The sequence below is a fragment of the Leuresthes tenuis genome, unplaced genomic scaffold (genome assembly GCF_036924035.1).
Source record: "Leuresthes tenuis unplaced genomic scaffold, fLeuTen1.0.hap1 SCAF_16, whole genome shotgun sequence".
NCBI classification, from domain to species: domain Eukaryota; kingdom Metazoa; phylum Chordata; class Actinopteri; order Atheriniformes; family Atherinopsidae; genus Leuresthes; species Leuresthes tenuis.
The window spans coordinates 2759880-2774209 of record NW_027325370.1 but is presented as its reverse complement, the minus strand read 5'-3'; the positions used below and the strand labels follow the sequence as shown (position 1 = coordinate 2774209).

The following is a 14330-nucleotide window of genomic DNA, read 5'->3' as shown; positions in this document are numbered from 1 at the left end:
AAACACGGCATCAATACAGCTGTAAGGAGTGTTTAAAGTGCCACACTTCTAGCATAAAGCCACCGGTGACTGAATATGGACACTTCAGGGACACTTCAGGGACAATTCAGGGATATTTCAGCAGTAGGCTGTGAATGTGTGGTTCGCCCCCTGAATCCACTTGAACACACATATATGATGATTTTACCACCTATTCAGAGCATATGACATGACTTATTATATCCACGATTAACCTAAAACTGTTACTTCACCTTTTCTCAAGTCTTCAGACTCAGATTTGATCAAATCTATAACAGATATTTACATTTTATCCCCAAAGATCCCCAAAAGGTGAACATGTAATGAGATTTATGTCCCTACAACATGAGCCTCATATCAAGAGCTGATATTTGAACAGAATCTCAGGTTTATCGCTGATATTTGAACAGAATCTCAGGTTTATCGCTGATATTTGAACAGAATCTCAGGTTTATCTCTAATTTTTGTCTCTTTCTGTCCTGACAACAGGTGACACCCCAGCTGATGATGGCTGTGGGAACAGCTGTGATTGGCTCTATGCAGTTTGGTTATAACACCGGTGTCATCAATGCTCCTCAGAACGTGAGTACTTTGTTAGAGAGGTATGAGAAAGATAAAGACTCTTAAACAGTCCTGTATTTAAAGAAATGTGTCAGGAAATAATCAGAGAAAGCAGGAGAGACGTTTAGTATTTTAAAAAAAGCATCTTTTTATTCTAAGAACAGATTAATCCAATGATTATATTCTACTTTCACCATCTTATTATCAATATAGAACCTGGAAAGGCTCAAGGCTTAAACTCTGCATTTTTTGTCATAATTACGAGACAACTATTGGAAAATATTGTGTGTTTCCTGTTCACTTCTGGCATTTAACTCTTAAATGCTAAAATCTTGAAGGCGCCGTGGTGATGATCAAATCTTAAGCTTTAACCACCAGCAGTTTGAATGTTTTCTTGAATGAATCAAAGTCACAAAAGAAGCCAAAACTGATTAAATTTAGAAAACCGGGAGGACAAATTATGCCCCTGGCAAACCAACAGTACTAAATTTACTTGGAAAAGCATGAAAAACATCTTGTTCTGAAATGTCTAAAGCAGTTGGAAAGCTTCTGAGCCTGTCAGTCATGATTGAGGGCAGTCGGACTGAAATGTCAAATGACAGGGAGCTGGTTAATGAGATAACGCAGCAGTTTATTCAAGGCATTAAGGATTAAGAAGCTCAAAGTAACTAGCTGTTATGTGATGAACTTGCAAGTGTGCATCTGTGCGGTTCCAGTGTAAAGATATCACAAACAAGGTAGTAGTGTGGATTAAAATGACGTACAGAGGAGTGAGGTTCCTCTGCTTCTTCTTTTCTTTTCCTTGTCTTACCAAGGCAGCAGAGCTGATCTGCCAAGGTCAATTCTTTTTCACAACTGCTCACGATCCAATCCAAACTTAAATGGGTTCTTCTGCTCATGGTCCAACTCTCCACCAAGTTTCATGTAGTTCAGCTCCATGGTTTTTGCTGTCGGGAACAGCAAAATTAGAGGAATTATGCTGATGTAAAGTATAATTATTGATAATTCTGATTTTCAATAGTTTAATTTAGACAAAGACACCACATATATGACCCCTACCACAGCTGTCTGAAACTATGGATCAGTACTAATGTAAAACATCTTCTGTAAAAAGTCACACGTGGGCTCAAAATAAAAGATAATCTCATGGCTTTTTACATAAAGAGAATCTTAATAACTTACTTTGACCACGACCGATCCAAATGAGCAGCTCTTGTAACTGCGTGACGCTGTCCAGGCGGGTTGGTCCACATTCAGAACTATCCTGTTGTGAAAGCACTCTTAAGCTGCATTTCCATTGCAAGAACCTTGTCCAGGAACCAGGATCTTGTAGGTAGCTCTTTTCTCTGACCTTTCTGTTTAAACTACAGGAACCAGGCGCTAAAAAGAGTTTAAGCCCCAGAAACAGCCCTGATATGGAGTGATTTTGGGGCTTCCAGACCTGAACTCTCCTCCTTTCTGTCTCATCTCAGGGTGATGGAACTCACAATAGCTCATAAAATCTGTTAACTTTAACTTGTACCACAAGAATAAATGCCTCAAACATTCAAAGTTAAACATTTGTTTTATGAGCACCAGAATTAATAGGGCAACAGAGCTCAGAATTTGACAAGAAAGCAGTTAAATTGGACGTGGCATGATAATTAAAGACAAGGTAAATATCTGGATCTATGTGGAGGACTCCAGTATTAACAGATTTTAGGTGACTGGACAAGTGAGCTTCAGGATGTTCATTTAAATTTGTCACAGCAGTTATGCTCCAAGGCACAAAAGCCCATAAAACTGTGTACCCTGAAGAGATTTTGAGTGAATACAGCTGAAGTGGATCTCCTGGTTTTACCATCAGTGTAAAAGGTCCCGAAACCTGAAATATTCTTTTAGCTTCTGGGGGAAAAAAGCCCCAATTGATCACCAAAAACCCTCGAGGCACAAAAATGGGAGGAGCAAAGGGCAAAGGCTGCTGTTTAAGTCCACAAATCATCAGAAGAAAAGACGACGCTAACCTAGAGTTGTGGGATCTTACATCACTCGAGGGAAAAGAAAAAGAATAGAAAATGAAAACCCTCCTCTTACTGGAACATCTCAGCAAACTGAAAAACAACTATAAGTAGCTATCGTGTGTCCAGGCTCTTTCTTTTTAGAAATTACACAACAAAACAAGTTGAGGATTTCAGAAAGTGAAGATATAGTTAGAGCACCAGGGCCTTATAATTACACAAGATAAAATTACTGTTATGCACACATGCTACAACTAAATTCAGCACCAAAAGCCAAAAAGGGCGAGGTGTTAGCATTAAATCATACCCACAGCTTAGCTGCCATCATGCTGCTTTGTTCTTTCAGATTAGTTGCATTTAAGTCATGTTGGAAATGCCAGTTGCTCATTTTTACATGCTCTTTTATCTACATCCCGGATAGATATTTCTTTCTATACTGAGTCATCTTCTACATGATTTAAACATGGCATCAATACAGCTGTAAGAAGTGTTTAAAGTGCCACACTTTAGCCTAAAGCCACCAGTGACTGAATATGGACACTTCAGGGACACAGTGATATTTCAGCAGTAGGCTGTGAATGTGTGGTTCGCCCCCTGAATCCACTTGAACACACATATATGATGATTTTACCACCTATTCAGAGCATATGACATGACTTATTATATCCATGATTAACCTAAAACTGTTACTTCACCTTTTCTCAAGTCTTCAGACTCAGGTTGGAAATGCCAGTTGCTCTTTTATCTTTTGGCCGGGCTTTTAAAGCAGGTGGGATGATCAGTTGTTGTTCTGGGACACCGGTCCAATCAGTCACGGCAGGAGGTGGGCTGAGCAGCCTGGAGAGGAGGTACAAATATAGAAAGACACAAACACCAGACAGGGCAGCGGCCCAAGGCTGTGGCAAAGAGCCTCGGGTACACCGGGCATTACAAAAGTAATTAGAATTATCATGAAAGATCTGCTATTGTTATAGACTGACAACAAAATAAATGTAATTCAGCTGAAAGTTGAAGTGTAACAGAGAAGCTGTGTGGTAGAAATCTTCAGAGGTCTCCATCGGTGGGTTGGGGTGTTGTTTTTGTAGCTTAGCAACAATTTAGCTGATGATGTCACACACAGCGTCAGCAGGTGAACTCAGGTGAAGACAAGAAGATCAGCTCAACATCTGGGGTGCAGAGACGCTCCTTCTCAGTGACACGTCCAGGATTCCACCATCTGTTGTTAACCAGCTCTGTGATCCTCCTCCTTTACTGTTAGCGCTCTGTCTGCAGTCTCTGTCTGCCCAGATAGTCTTAAAGCTGAGCAGAGAGCTGTTAGAGCTGTTCCTGCAGCCAGGTCCAGGATTCCACCATCTGTTGTTAACCAGCTCTGTGATCCTCCTCCTTTACTGTTAGCGCTCTGTCTGCAGTCTCTGTCTGCCCGGATAGTCTTAAAGCTGAGCAGAGAGCTGTTAGAGTTGTTCCTGCAGCCAGGTCCTCATCAGGGCTCCGAGCTCGTCCATTTTCTCTCACAGTGGTCTCACACGTCCCAAAAAGATCAAGGTTGAACCCTTTCCTGCTCTGCCTCCAAGACGTCTCCTCTTCAACTCTTCTTGACTTGAGCTCTTATTCCATTCATTACTGCGGCTTTGGAGAGCTCAGTTAGCTGCTCCAACAGGTTAACGCCTTTTCTGTTGCCATGGTTACGTACCGTAGTAAATGTAAAAAATGTTACCAGCAGAAGTCCTTCCAGCGCTATCCTTTTTTAAAAGAAAATGAGATGAATTGCTAATAGCTGTGAATTGATCAAAGTCTTGTGATTATTAAAGTTGATGCTGTCAAGAGGCACATTGCTCAACCTGAAACAAGCAGGTTTGACCTGTCTGCATCCGTCCTAGTTTTTGCCGTTGTGTTTCAGATCATTGAGAGCTTCTACAACGAGACGTGGAGCAGCAGGTTTTCGGAGCCCATCCCTCAGAGCACTTTAACAGCTCTGTGGTCTCTTTCGGTGGCCATCTTCTCTGTGGGAGGAATGTTTGGCTCCTTCTCTGTCGGCCTTTTTGTCAACCGCTTCGGCAGGTAGGACCCCAACCTTTCACGTCACACGTTTTCTGTTAACAAAGACAATTAATGGTGGAAGTCATTTGATCTCTAAAGGAAGAACTCCATGCTGATGGCCAATGTGCTGGCCGTCATTTCTGCTGGATTTCTGGGCTTCTCCAAGCTGGCTGCTTCCTTTGAGATGCTCATCGTTGGACGTTTCATTGTGGGCCTCTACTCCGGCCTCTCCACTGGCTTTGTTCCCATGTATGTGGAGGAAATCTCACCCACGTCTCTCCGTGGAGCTCTGGGCACGCTGCATCAGCTTGGTGTGGTCATTGGCATTCTCATGGCACAGGTGAGATCTTCAAACCCTGATTTATCCTCCTCAGAAGTCTCAGATTTAAAAAAGATCTGGTTTGATTTGGCTAAGTGTTATGGGGCAGTTGAAGGAGCAAAACTAAAGTTGATGTTTTAATATGATTGTTTTTGGATGGAGAGAAGAAGCCGGAATACCTGGAGAAAACCCATTTATTCATTAAGGCACATATGTCAAAGTCCGGTCCTCGAGGGCCGCTGTCCTGCAGGTTTCAGATTAAATGGATCTCTTCGAAAGATTGTTAAGTTCTGCACAAGTCTTCTAATGATGCATTGATCTGATTCAGGTGCGTTGAAGCAGTGAAACATCTAAAACCTGCCGGACAGCGGCCCTCGAGGACCGGAGTTTGACATCCCTGCATTAAGGGAAACATGCAAATGCAATCTGTTGTCAACACCCAGGCATCTGTGGTCCTCCTCCCCTTCTTCCAGGATGGAAATAGTATTTGGCTTCAAACTGGTCCTACTAAAATCCACAATAATCTTCTTTGTCTGAAATAGAAAGTTTTAAGTTTTGAGAAAACTCTTGAGGTTTAACAAGCTTTTTCAGCTTCAGTTTTAGGTTATAATTGGTTAAAATAAGATGCAAAAGAAGATCTGCACTCATGAGAAAATGAAGAAATTAAAAAAAACAAACCGTGTGAAATGCAGAACAGAGTTGCAGATAAAAATGACGAAAAATGCTCAGTTTTTATACGACAAAAGGCATGTATGATGTGTGCAGATATTTGGGATCGAATCCATCATGGGGAATGCCTCCCTGTGGCCCCTCCTGCTGAGTTTCACTCTGCTGCCGGCCATACTGCAGTGTGTCCTGCTGCCCTTCTGCCCTGAGAGCCCCCGATACCTCCTCATCAACTGCAACGAGGAGAGCAAAGCCTGCACTGGTGAGACACACATTTCCTCTGGGTGTTTATACACCAAAGTACACGTCAAATGTCATCAAAGGCATAAACAGATGCAATCTGTCTATTCCTGCTTTCTAAATGCCTTTAAGAGCTCATTTAAGGTTCATCTTTCAGTGCTAATGAAGCTGCGGGGCACTGATGAGGTGAGTGAAGACATCCAGGAGATGAGGGAGGAGAGCCAGAAGATGATGAGGGAGAAGAAGGTGACCATCCTCGAGCTGTTCCGCTCTCCCGTCTATCGCCAGCCCATCTTTGTCGCCATTATGCTGCAGCTGTCACAGCAGCTGTCCGGTATCAACGCTGTAAGTCAAAACTAAGTGTTACGAAGTGGGAGGAAGTGGGTGATCTGATCTGTCTTCTGAGCCTCAACCACCACAACTACAGAAAAACTAAATACGAGTTCCAAAATAAGACCCGAGCACAAGGGCACACGGTTCATTTTACAACTGAACGACACAAATTTGCAGCTAACAAGGCCACCACCAGGGATAAATTAAGGTAAATTCAATTTTCAACTCATTTCAGTCTATTCTTTGTCCCAAAAGGGCCATTTGTGTGCAGCAGAAATGCACCACATAGATAACAGAATAACTAAATAATAAAAAAATAAACAGATAAACTGAGGGTATGTCCTCCTGTTGTCTGAGTTGAATGTTTGAATTGAAAGAGGAATAAAAAAAAGGGAGTTCTGCAGCATAAAGCAGACGATAACAACATGTTACATACAGAGGATGAGTTGTGTCTTGGCTAATGTTCATGGCCTTGTTGAACATCTGTTCCATCTGTTCAATAAGACTTCTGAACTTCACTCCCATTATCTCAGTGGCCACATTCACAATCTTTAAAAGTCCATTTTTTACTCTGATAATAAGGTCACAGACCAGCAGATGATAGAAACTGTTCGAACAGACTCAGTAAATGCTCTGAAAAACAAGCTCATCAATGTTTGTCCAACTGGACGAAGTTTCCTGAGTGCTCTTCTTAAAGGTGTGGATAAATTTAGCTGTCAGTGCTTCTACTTATTCTAATAGCAAGAGAAACACAAGAGAATGGCACAAAAAGCTTGGAATTAATTAAGCAATTAAGATAAGATTTTTAGGTATTCAAAATGTTTATTCACTGGAATTATATGAATACCTTCATAATTCATATATGAATAACATTATAAGGAACTGAATTTAATTGGACTACATCTAATTTGACTTGCACTGAGATTGTTTCCTTTCTTTTTAAGGTTTATAGTATTACATAAAAAAGTAACAAATCTCAGGTATTGCACTCGCACAAAAAAGCATGCTGGGCTGCAGAAGTAAAAGGAAGTAAAGCCCAACAATCCCCACCAGGACAATTGCAGCCCATTCTCACAGAAAAACATAAAATATGTATGTTTGTCCGCATGTTTGCAACATAGTAGTGTCACAATCCATCCAATCCAAGGTACTAACTCCAGTAGGGGTCCTCAAGCTAAATTTACGCTACCCGTAAAGTCCCTTTGGGTAAAAACATCTGCCAAATGCATAAACATAAACATAATGACCATGGTCATCTCCCACCTTGATTACTGCAATGCTCTCCTAACTGGTCTCCTAACTGGTCTCCTAACTGGTCTCCTAACTGGTTTCCTAACTGGTCTCCTAACTGGTTTCCTAACTGGTCTCCTAACTGGTCTCCTAACTGGTCTCCTAACTGGTTTCCTAACTGGTTTCCTAACTGGTCTCCAGCCTGTGAAACCTCTGCAGATGGTCCAGAACGCGGCGGTGCGTCTGGTCTTGGATCAGCCTAAAAGAACACGCCCCCCCTCTGTTCATTGAGCTCCTCTGGCTGCCCTTAGCATCAGATCCAAGTCCCTGATGTTAGCTACAAAGAGCTTAATGGAACGGCTCCATCTACTTGAATGCTCTTGCAAAGGCTTCTGTCCCAACTGGGTCCCTCCGTTGGTCCCAGGATTGTCGTCTAGCAGCTCCTACACCACGCCTAAGACAATCCAAACTCTGTTCATGTGTCGTCCCACGATGGTGGAATGACCTACCGAGCGCTACCAGAACAGGGGCGTCCCTGTCTATCTTCAAGAAGCTCCTGAAAACCCAGCTCTTCAGAGAGCATCTCCTATCCCAGCACTTACCTTGTACTTCCCTCCCCCCTCTATCTCTGCACTTTATCTTTCTGCACTTCCTTCTATGCCTGCACCCTATCTCTACTCTGTCCCCTCTGACAGAGTCGGACTCCTGGGTTCCTTCTATGTAGCTTATTGTTAGCTTTTTATAGAGCTGTTATATCTTCATTTGTAAGTCGCTTTGGATAAAAGCGTCTGATAAATACAGAAACAGAAACATGAACATAAATAGCATCAGATAATGAAGCTCATGCACCAACCGAAGACTCGAATGAGCCTGTTTTCACATGAAAATACAGCTCCATAGACTTTTTAAGAGTTAATGCATTTAAACTAATAGGTAAACACAAAGATGTTGGTGACAAAAAAAAAGCAAAACGATAAACAATTAAATGGAACAACAAAACCCCAACCCAGCTAAAACACCTACTAAAGAGAGTTTGTTATGTCAGTGAAGAGCTCAAGTTAACATTTACTCATCTTACAAAGAAAAAGACCCAGAAAAAAAAAACCCCGAAAGATCCCGGACAAGCCCCCATCCATGTTAAAATGGGTGTTGAGATATAACATAAAGGCTCAATTAGAATTTCTTCTCTTGGTCCTATGACTCCATATGTAAAGTGCCCTAAAGTGGGGGTCAAGGTGTAGTGATCATAGTCATCCAAATGGCCACCAGTGCTACAACTGAAGAATTAGATGGCCACCATGTATTGATCCCCAGAATAACAGACCCACCTATGCAAAGTGATCAAGGGGAGGAACTGGGATTTTAATGGTGATGCCCTGCAAGCTTCAGCAGATTTGTCTGCTAATGTATATCATCCTCTTTAGGTGTTTTACTACTCGACTGGGATCTTCGAACGAGCAGGAGTGTCTCAGCCCGTCTACGCAACCATCGGTGCCGGAGTGGTCAACACCGCATTCACTGTGGTTTCCGTAAGTCTTTGAAAACCGTTGGATTAAAATCCAAAAAGCCAGCAGGATGTTGGAAGCATTACATTCTCTCTTCTTCTGTACAGTTGTTTATAGTGGAGCGAACAGGCAGGAGACCCCTTCACCTCATTGGTTTGTTGGGGATGGCAGTTTCAGCAGTTTTTCTAACTGTTGCCATGGCGTTGTTGGTAAGTGTTTGTGAACCCCTTGGCAGAACCCATTGGACTTCTGAAACTAAGTGCCTGAAAGACTCAGTGATGTGTTTTGTTGCTCAGGACCAGCTCAAGTGGATGTCCTACGTCAGCATCGTGGCAATCTTCAGCTTTGTGGCTTTCTTTGAAATCGGCCCGGGCCCCATTCCCTGGTTCATCGTTGCCGAGCTCTTCAGCCAAGGCCCCCGACCTGCTGCCATTGCGGTTGCTGGTTTCTCCAACTGGTCCGCCAACTTCTTAGTAGGGATGTGCTTCCAGTATGTTGAGGTAAAGCATCTCGTATTTAAGACTTTTTGTTTCTTTGTGAGTAACTCACAGCTGTAAGCAAACAATTGATTGGCTTACAGCAGGGGTCGGGAACCTTTTTGACTAAGAGAGCCATGAAAGCAAAAAATTTGGAAATTTATTTCAATGAGAGCCATATAATATATTTTAGTAGCTCTTGGCACGCTTTCTTTCTGCTGTCTCCTGCCGGGTATTTTGATGCAAAGGTAGCATGGCGCGTGTTTTTCGACCGTTTCATCGATGTAATTTTGTCTTTGCAAATTAGACACACCGCAGAATTTGCTCTCTCCACAAAGGCGAATTCTTCAGTCCATTCGGCCTGAAATGTACGATACTCGTCATCTTTTTTTCTTTTCGCCATCTTCTTCGTCGAAGGGTTAGCTTTGAGCTAACAACCGAGCAGACTGATTCAAAAGGGGGCGTTTACCTGTTTTACGCTGCCAACGTAGTCCAGTATCATCCAATTAAAATAATGCTCCTGCAGCCCTGAACAGCACATGAAAAATCGATGGATGGATTAAAACAAGTGAGAATATTTAGTTTTATCTGTGAGCCAGAGGCAGTCATCAAAAGAGCCACACCTGGCTCGCGAGCCATAGGTTCCCGACCCCTGGCTTACAGGTATCCGGTGCCTGTACATAACAATTTTGAGGTAGACAAAACCTTTAATTCCCAAGATTCATTCCAGAAAAAGAAAATCCAGCAACTAAATAAAAGGTAGAATCTATTTCGATGTCAAATGATGTCCATAACATAAGCTAAGAGACCCTAGTTCTGTGTTTGGTAACAGAGAAGACACTGGGCCTCCTAACTCATTATTACTTTGTCTTTATTGCAGGTCTTTATTTGTCTTTATTTCCATTTAACCGTCTATTGACTGCTGAATAGTATGACCATAGTACAGCTAAAGGAACTCAACACTTTCCTTTGTTACAGCAACTCTGTGGCCCCTACGTCTTCATCATCTTCACCGTCCTGCTGGTCGGCTTCTTCGTCTTCACCTATTTCAAGGTGCCGGAAACAAAGGGCCGCAGCTTTGATGAGATCGCAGCAGGTTTCCGCCATTCTGCCGGTCAGGGTGCAGATAAATACTCCGCCCCCGAAGAATTCAACACGCTGAGGGGGGACGACCCCGACCTCTGAGAGCTGAAGCGAGTCAGCACACACTCCTACAGCAGAGCAACAAGTCAGGCTTTAAGAGTTCAGTTTGTTGTTTAGGTTTGTGTTCTTTTAGAGTCTGTTCTTCGCACAGACTGATGTGTAAAAACAAACGATGAGACGGACGTCATCTTTGTGGTATTGCAGGAAGTCTGTCTTAGTTACAAGCAGCAGAAGTAAAAATTAAATCGGCTTTTAAGATAAAGAGTAACGTGAGAGGCGTAGCAGAAGAATCAGGAGGCGTTTTTACTTTTAAGTACCCTAATGTGGTCAAAATATCATTTATAAGAACATATTGAGTAAATTATCTCTGTTTTTCCCTCGTGTCCTTTTTTAAATTTAATGGTTTTTGTTATTTAAATGATCTGATATGAAGCATTAGGGTCTCAAACGCCAAACTTACATTAAGAACCAGCAACTAGAGGCTCCCTGCTGGGTTTCCTTGTGCTGGGTGACGACATTCAGCTGCCGTTTCCACCTGCAACAGAGGACATAGCTGCCCAGTTAAGAAGGTCGCATTACTACATGCATTATACAATAAGAGAATAACAGGGAAGCATCGGTCTGACACTGAAGCATTAATTCAGGACCACATTAACACAGCTTCGTCTCACATGGGCTCAACATCCCCTTTGACTGAGTTTATTTTGCTTTAGGAGCAGAAACGGTTTGGATGTACAAGTCTTTCATAAAGTTATTGTTTATTTATTTAATTTACTGTCTAATTTTTATTGTCATTACTGTATGTATTTCTGTTTATAGGCTGTTTTAAAAGGGAATGCAGAGTGTTTTATGTTATAAAATGTCATATTTTAGCCAACGTGTGTGTTCACTTGTGATGAACTGACTGGCATCAGCATTCCTTTTCACTTAGTGTATTTCTGTTTTTAACTTCTTATTAATTCCAGGAAATGTATATTGATTTTTATATCTTAAATTGAATATTACATTCATGCGTGAAATGCCAGGGTTGCTAAGTTAGCCTCCATATTCTGGCTGTACAGGAAGACTTTTATGGAGTCTGAGATGTGCTGTGATTTATCCTTTCCCACAGTCATACTGCACAGTGAGTTTGATCTTTTAGAGAATAAAACCTGTGTCAAATCAAGTGTTATTAAATTTTTGCAGAGCAAAGGATTAACTCAAGGGCTGGAAAAAAAATACCCAAAGAAATGCGTCATTGTTGTTATTTAAAGTTGCCAAATCGCCCCAACAATCCAGATTCTCTTTTTGGAGTCATCTGCATGAGGCTCAGGTCCAGGAACTTCAGCTGAGACTTTGTTGTAGAGGCTGGAGTCTAAATGTTTAATATGACATTGCATATAGGCCAATTCAAAACTTGTAGGCCAGACGGATGGTAAGTGTCAGGTTGGAGGAAATCTGGAAAGGTAGCAGCTCAGGGTTAGCTTGGCAACTTCCCTGCCCCAGACCACGTTGGTTTCCCAGCTCAAGCTGCCACAGGAACTGAGCTTGAACTATGATGAGCTGGTTTTATGGAACCAAATATACTGTCCAAGAATTAGACTAATCAAAATAAGTCTGGTTTATTGCTTTATGAAGCTCACCTGTGGAACATATCGCTGTCACAGCATCCCACAGTACAAGAATGTGATGTCTTCCCACTGTTGTGGACCCAGTCGGCTTCATGTACTGGAAGGTAAGCTTGTCCTGAGCTGTGTTCTACCACAAAATGACCACAGGAGGGCGCTAATGGCTGAGGATACTCTGTATTACTCTGCAACAGTGTTGAGACGCCTCTTATTTCTTTGTTTCCTTCCAAGCAGCCAGACTTCTGCAGCTTTCTTTCACAGTTTTTCTTTGGACATTTTCTGCTTTTTCCCTCATCTTCAGTCCTTGTACCTGAGCATTTTCAGTGTTTTTTCTTTGTTAAGCCACTTAACTCTGAGCTATGAAGCATTCAGGCAGAAAAAAGGCTCCTAACTCAAGGGATGAACCAGTGTTGTGTCGACACAGAACAGACAACTTAGCAAAGAAGCCATTTTAAACTGGATCTTTAGGCACTTTGTCACAAAGACACATAATTTGTTCCCATTTCTTTAGCTGCATCTATGAAAAACAGCAAAGAAAACACAGTTTGACAGACAGAAAATAGGATTTCTGCAGCAACAAGGTGATTCCCAAAGAGCTATTAGCTGAAAACTTGGCATATCTCAGCATGGTGTGCAGTGTGTCCTTAAAACATTTGAGGAAACTGGACAAGTGGAGGACAAAAGAAGAAGTGTCAGGCCTAAAAAACTATCTCATATAAGAAGGATTTTAGCTTAGCTGCTTTGATTTCAGGGTTTTCCTCACTCTGCTGCGTGTTATCATCAGTGACATGTCAAACACTCGGATAGCGAGGGACATAACTGGATGGATTGATATATTGTCACGATAAATTCAGGCCAACATTGATCCTGAGAATCAATTACATCTGACAAGAAGCATGTGTGTTGGAACCCGACGCCCCTGTTGGGCTGGAGCTGCAAACTGGTTGAATGATAATGAATGAAGTGTTTTGTGCTGAGCATGTCACTCTGATGCAACATTTGAACAAAAAGCAGCCATACTGTTGAATATAAATCCATGTGCTGTGGAGGAAGCAGCTGTGCTGGTCTCAAAGTTCAGAAAGTTCTTAAAGCCCACGCTGGAGGTCACGTCTGAGGCTGGATCCCAAGTTGGACTTTAACCAGACACACATCTTATGGAACAGTTGAACTTTCATCTCCTCCAAAGTATAAAGATGTGACCCAGATTTGATCGAGTTCGTTTTATTTTTACTCTTTAATGATCATTTGGAAAGAAGTTAATCTTATCACAGACTGAATAAGGGAGACAAACAGAAGGCTTCACTGGGTCAGAGTGAGTCAGAGGACTCTGTAACAGCATGTAAGTGTTGGCTGATGAAATATTTCATGAAGTGGAATAAGCGAGAGCTGCATCCTGATTACATAGTAAAACAAATACATAAAATATCAGAACTGAAATAGGATGCATTTTCAGTCCCATTTTCAGGGTTACAGTCGATTCAATTCAGTTTTGTTTAAATAACGCCATCATTTTAAGGCACTTATACACTAATAAAGTTATAATCCGGTTAAATCAATTTCATTAAATTCCAAATTACTCAAATTCATACAGAGCTGATTGAGCTGATCTCTCTGGTCCAATCCCCCGTCCTGAGCTGCACGAGGCGACTGTGGAGAGAAAAAAACTCCCTTTTAACAGGAAGAAACCTCCATCAGAACCAGAACCAGGAAGGAACCTCCATCAGAACCAGAACCAGGAAGGGTCCATCTGCCTGGACCAGCAGGGGCTGAGAGGACAGGAAAGAGGGGACAACAAGCAGCGTAACACCAGGCCAGAGACACCTGCTGAGAGAGAGAAACACAAGTTAATGACAGCAATGATGTCATCTGTACATGGAGGGAGGAGAGGTGCATCATGGGAGCTCCCCCAGCAGGCTGGGCCTATAGCAGCAGAACTATGGGATGTTCCATCCCTAACTATAAGCTTTATCAGAAAGGAAAGTTTCAGCCTGATCTTAAAGGTAGAGAGGGTGTCTGCTTCCTGAAGCCAAACTGGCAGCTGGTTCCACAGAGAGGGGCCTGATAACTGAAGGCTCTGCCTCCCATTCTGCTTTTAGGGGCCTGATAACTGAAGGCTCTGCCTCCCATTCTGCTTTTAGGGGCCTGATAACTGAAGGCTCTGCCTCCCATTCTGCTTTTAGGGGCCTGATAACTGAAGG

The 14330-nt window shown here is 42.3% G+C and overlaps 1 protein-coding gene across 1 annotated transcript; it reads left to right on the top strand.

Moving 5' to 3' along the window:
• Positions 1–492: 492 nt before the first annotated feature.
• Positions 493–10570, top strand: slc2a1a (solute carrier family 2 member 1a). Its single transcript, XM_072366742.1, has 9 exons — positions 493–600; positions 4474–4634; positions 4713–4953; positions 5698–5860; positions 5996–6183; positions 8826–8930; positions 9014–9115; positions 9203–9406; positions 10361–10570. The coding sequence occupies exons 1-9, from the start codon at positions 523–525 to the stop codon at positions 10565–10567; spliced, it is 1449 nt and encodes a 482-aa protein (XP_072222843.1). The 5' UTR covers positions 493–522; the 3' UTR covers positions 10568–10570.
• The last annotated feature ends 3760 nt before the right edge of the window (positions 10571–14330 follow it).

What these genes read in the sequence shown, in the direction of transcription:
- slc2a1a (XM_072366742.1), top strand. Translation starts at nt 523, where the DNA reads ATGATGGCTGTGGGAACAGCTGTGATTGGCTCTATGCAGTTTGGTTAT. An exon ending in GGAGAGCAAAGCCTGCACTG is followed by an intron (nt 5,861 to 5,995) that starts GTGAGACACACA and finishes TTCATCTTTCAG; the next exon opens with TGCTAATGAAGCTGCGGGGC. An exon ending in CCGCATTCACTGTGGTTTCC is followed by an intron (nt 8,931 to 9,013) that starts GTAAGTCTTTGA and finishes TCTTCTGTACAG; the next exon opens with TTGTTTATAGTGGAGCGAAC.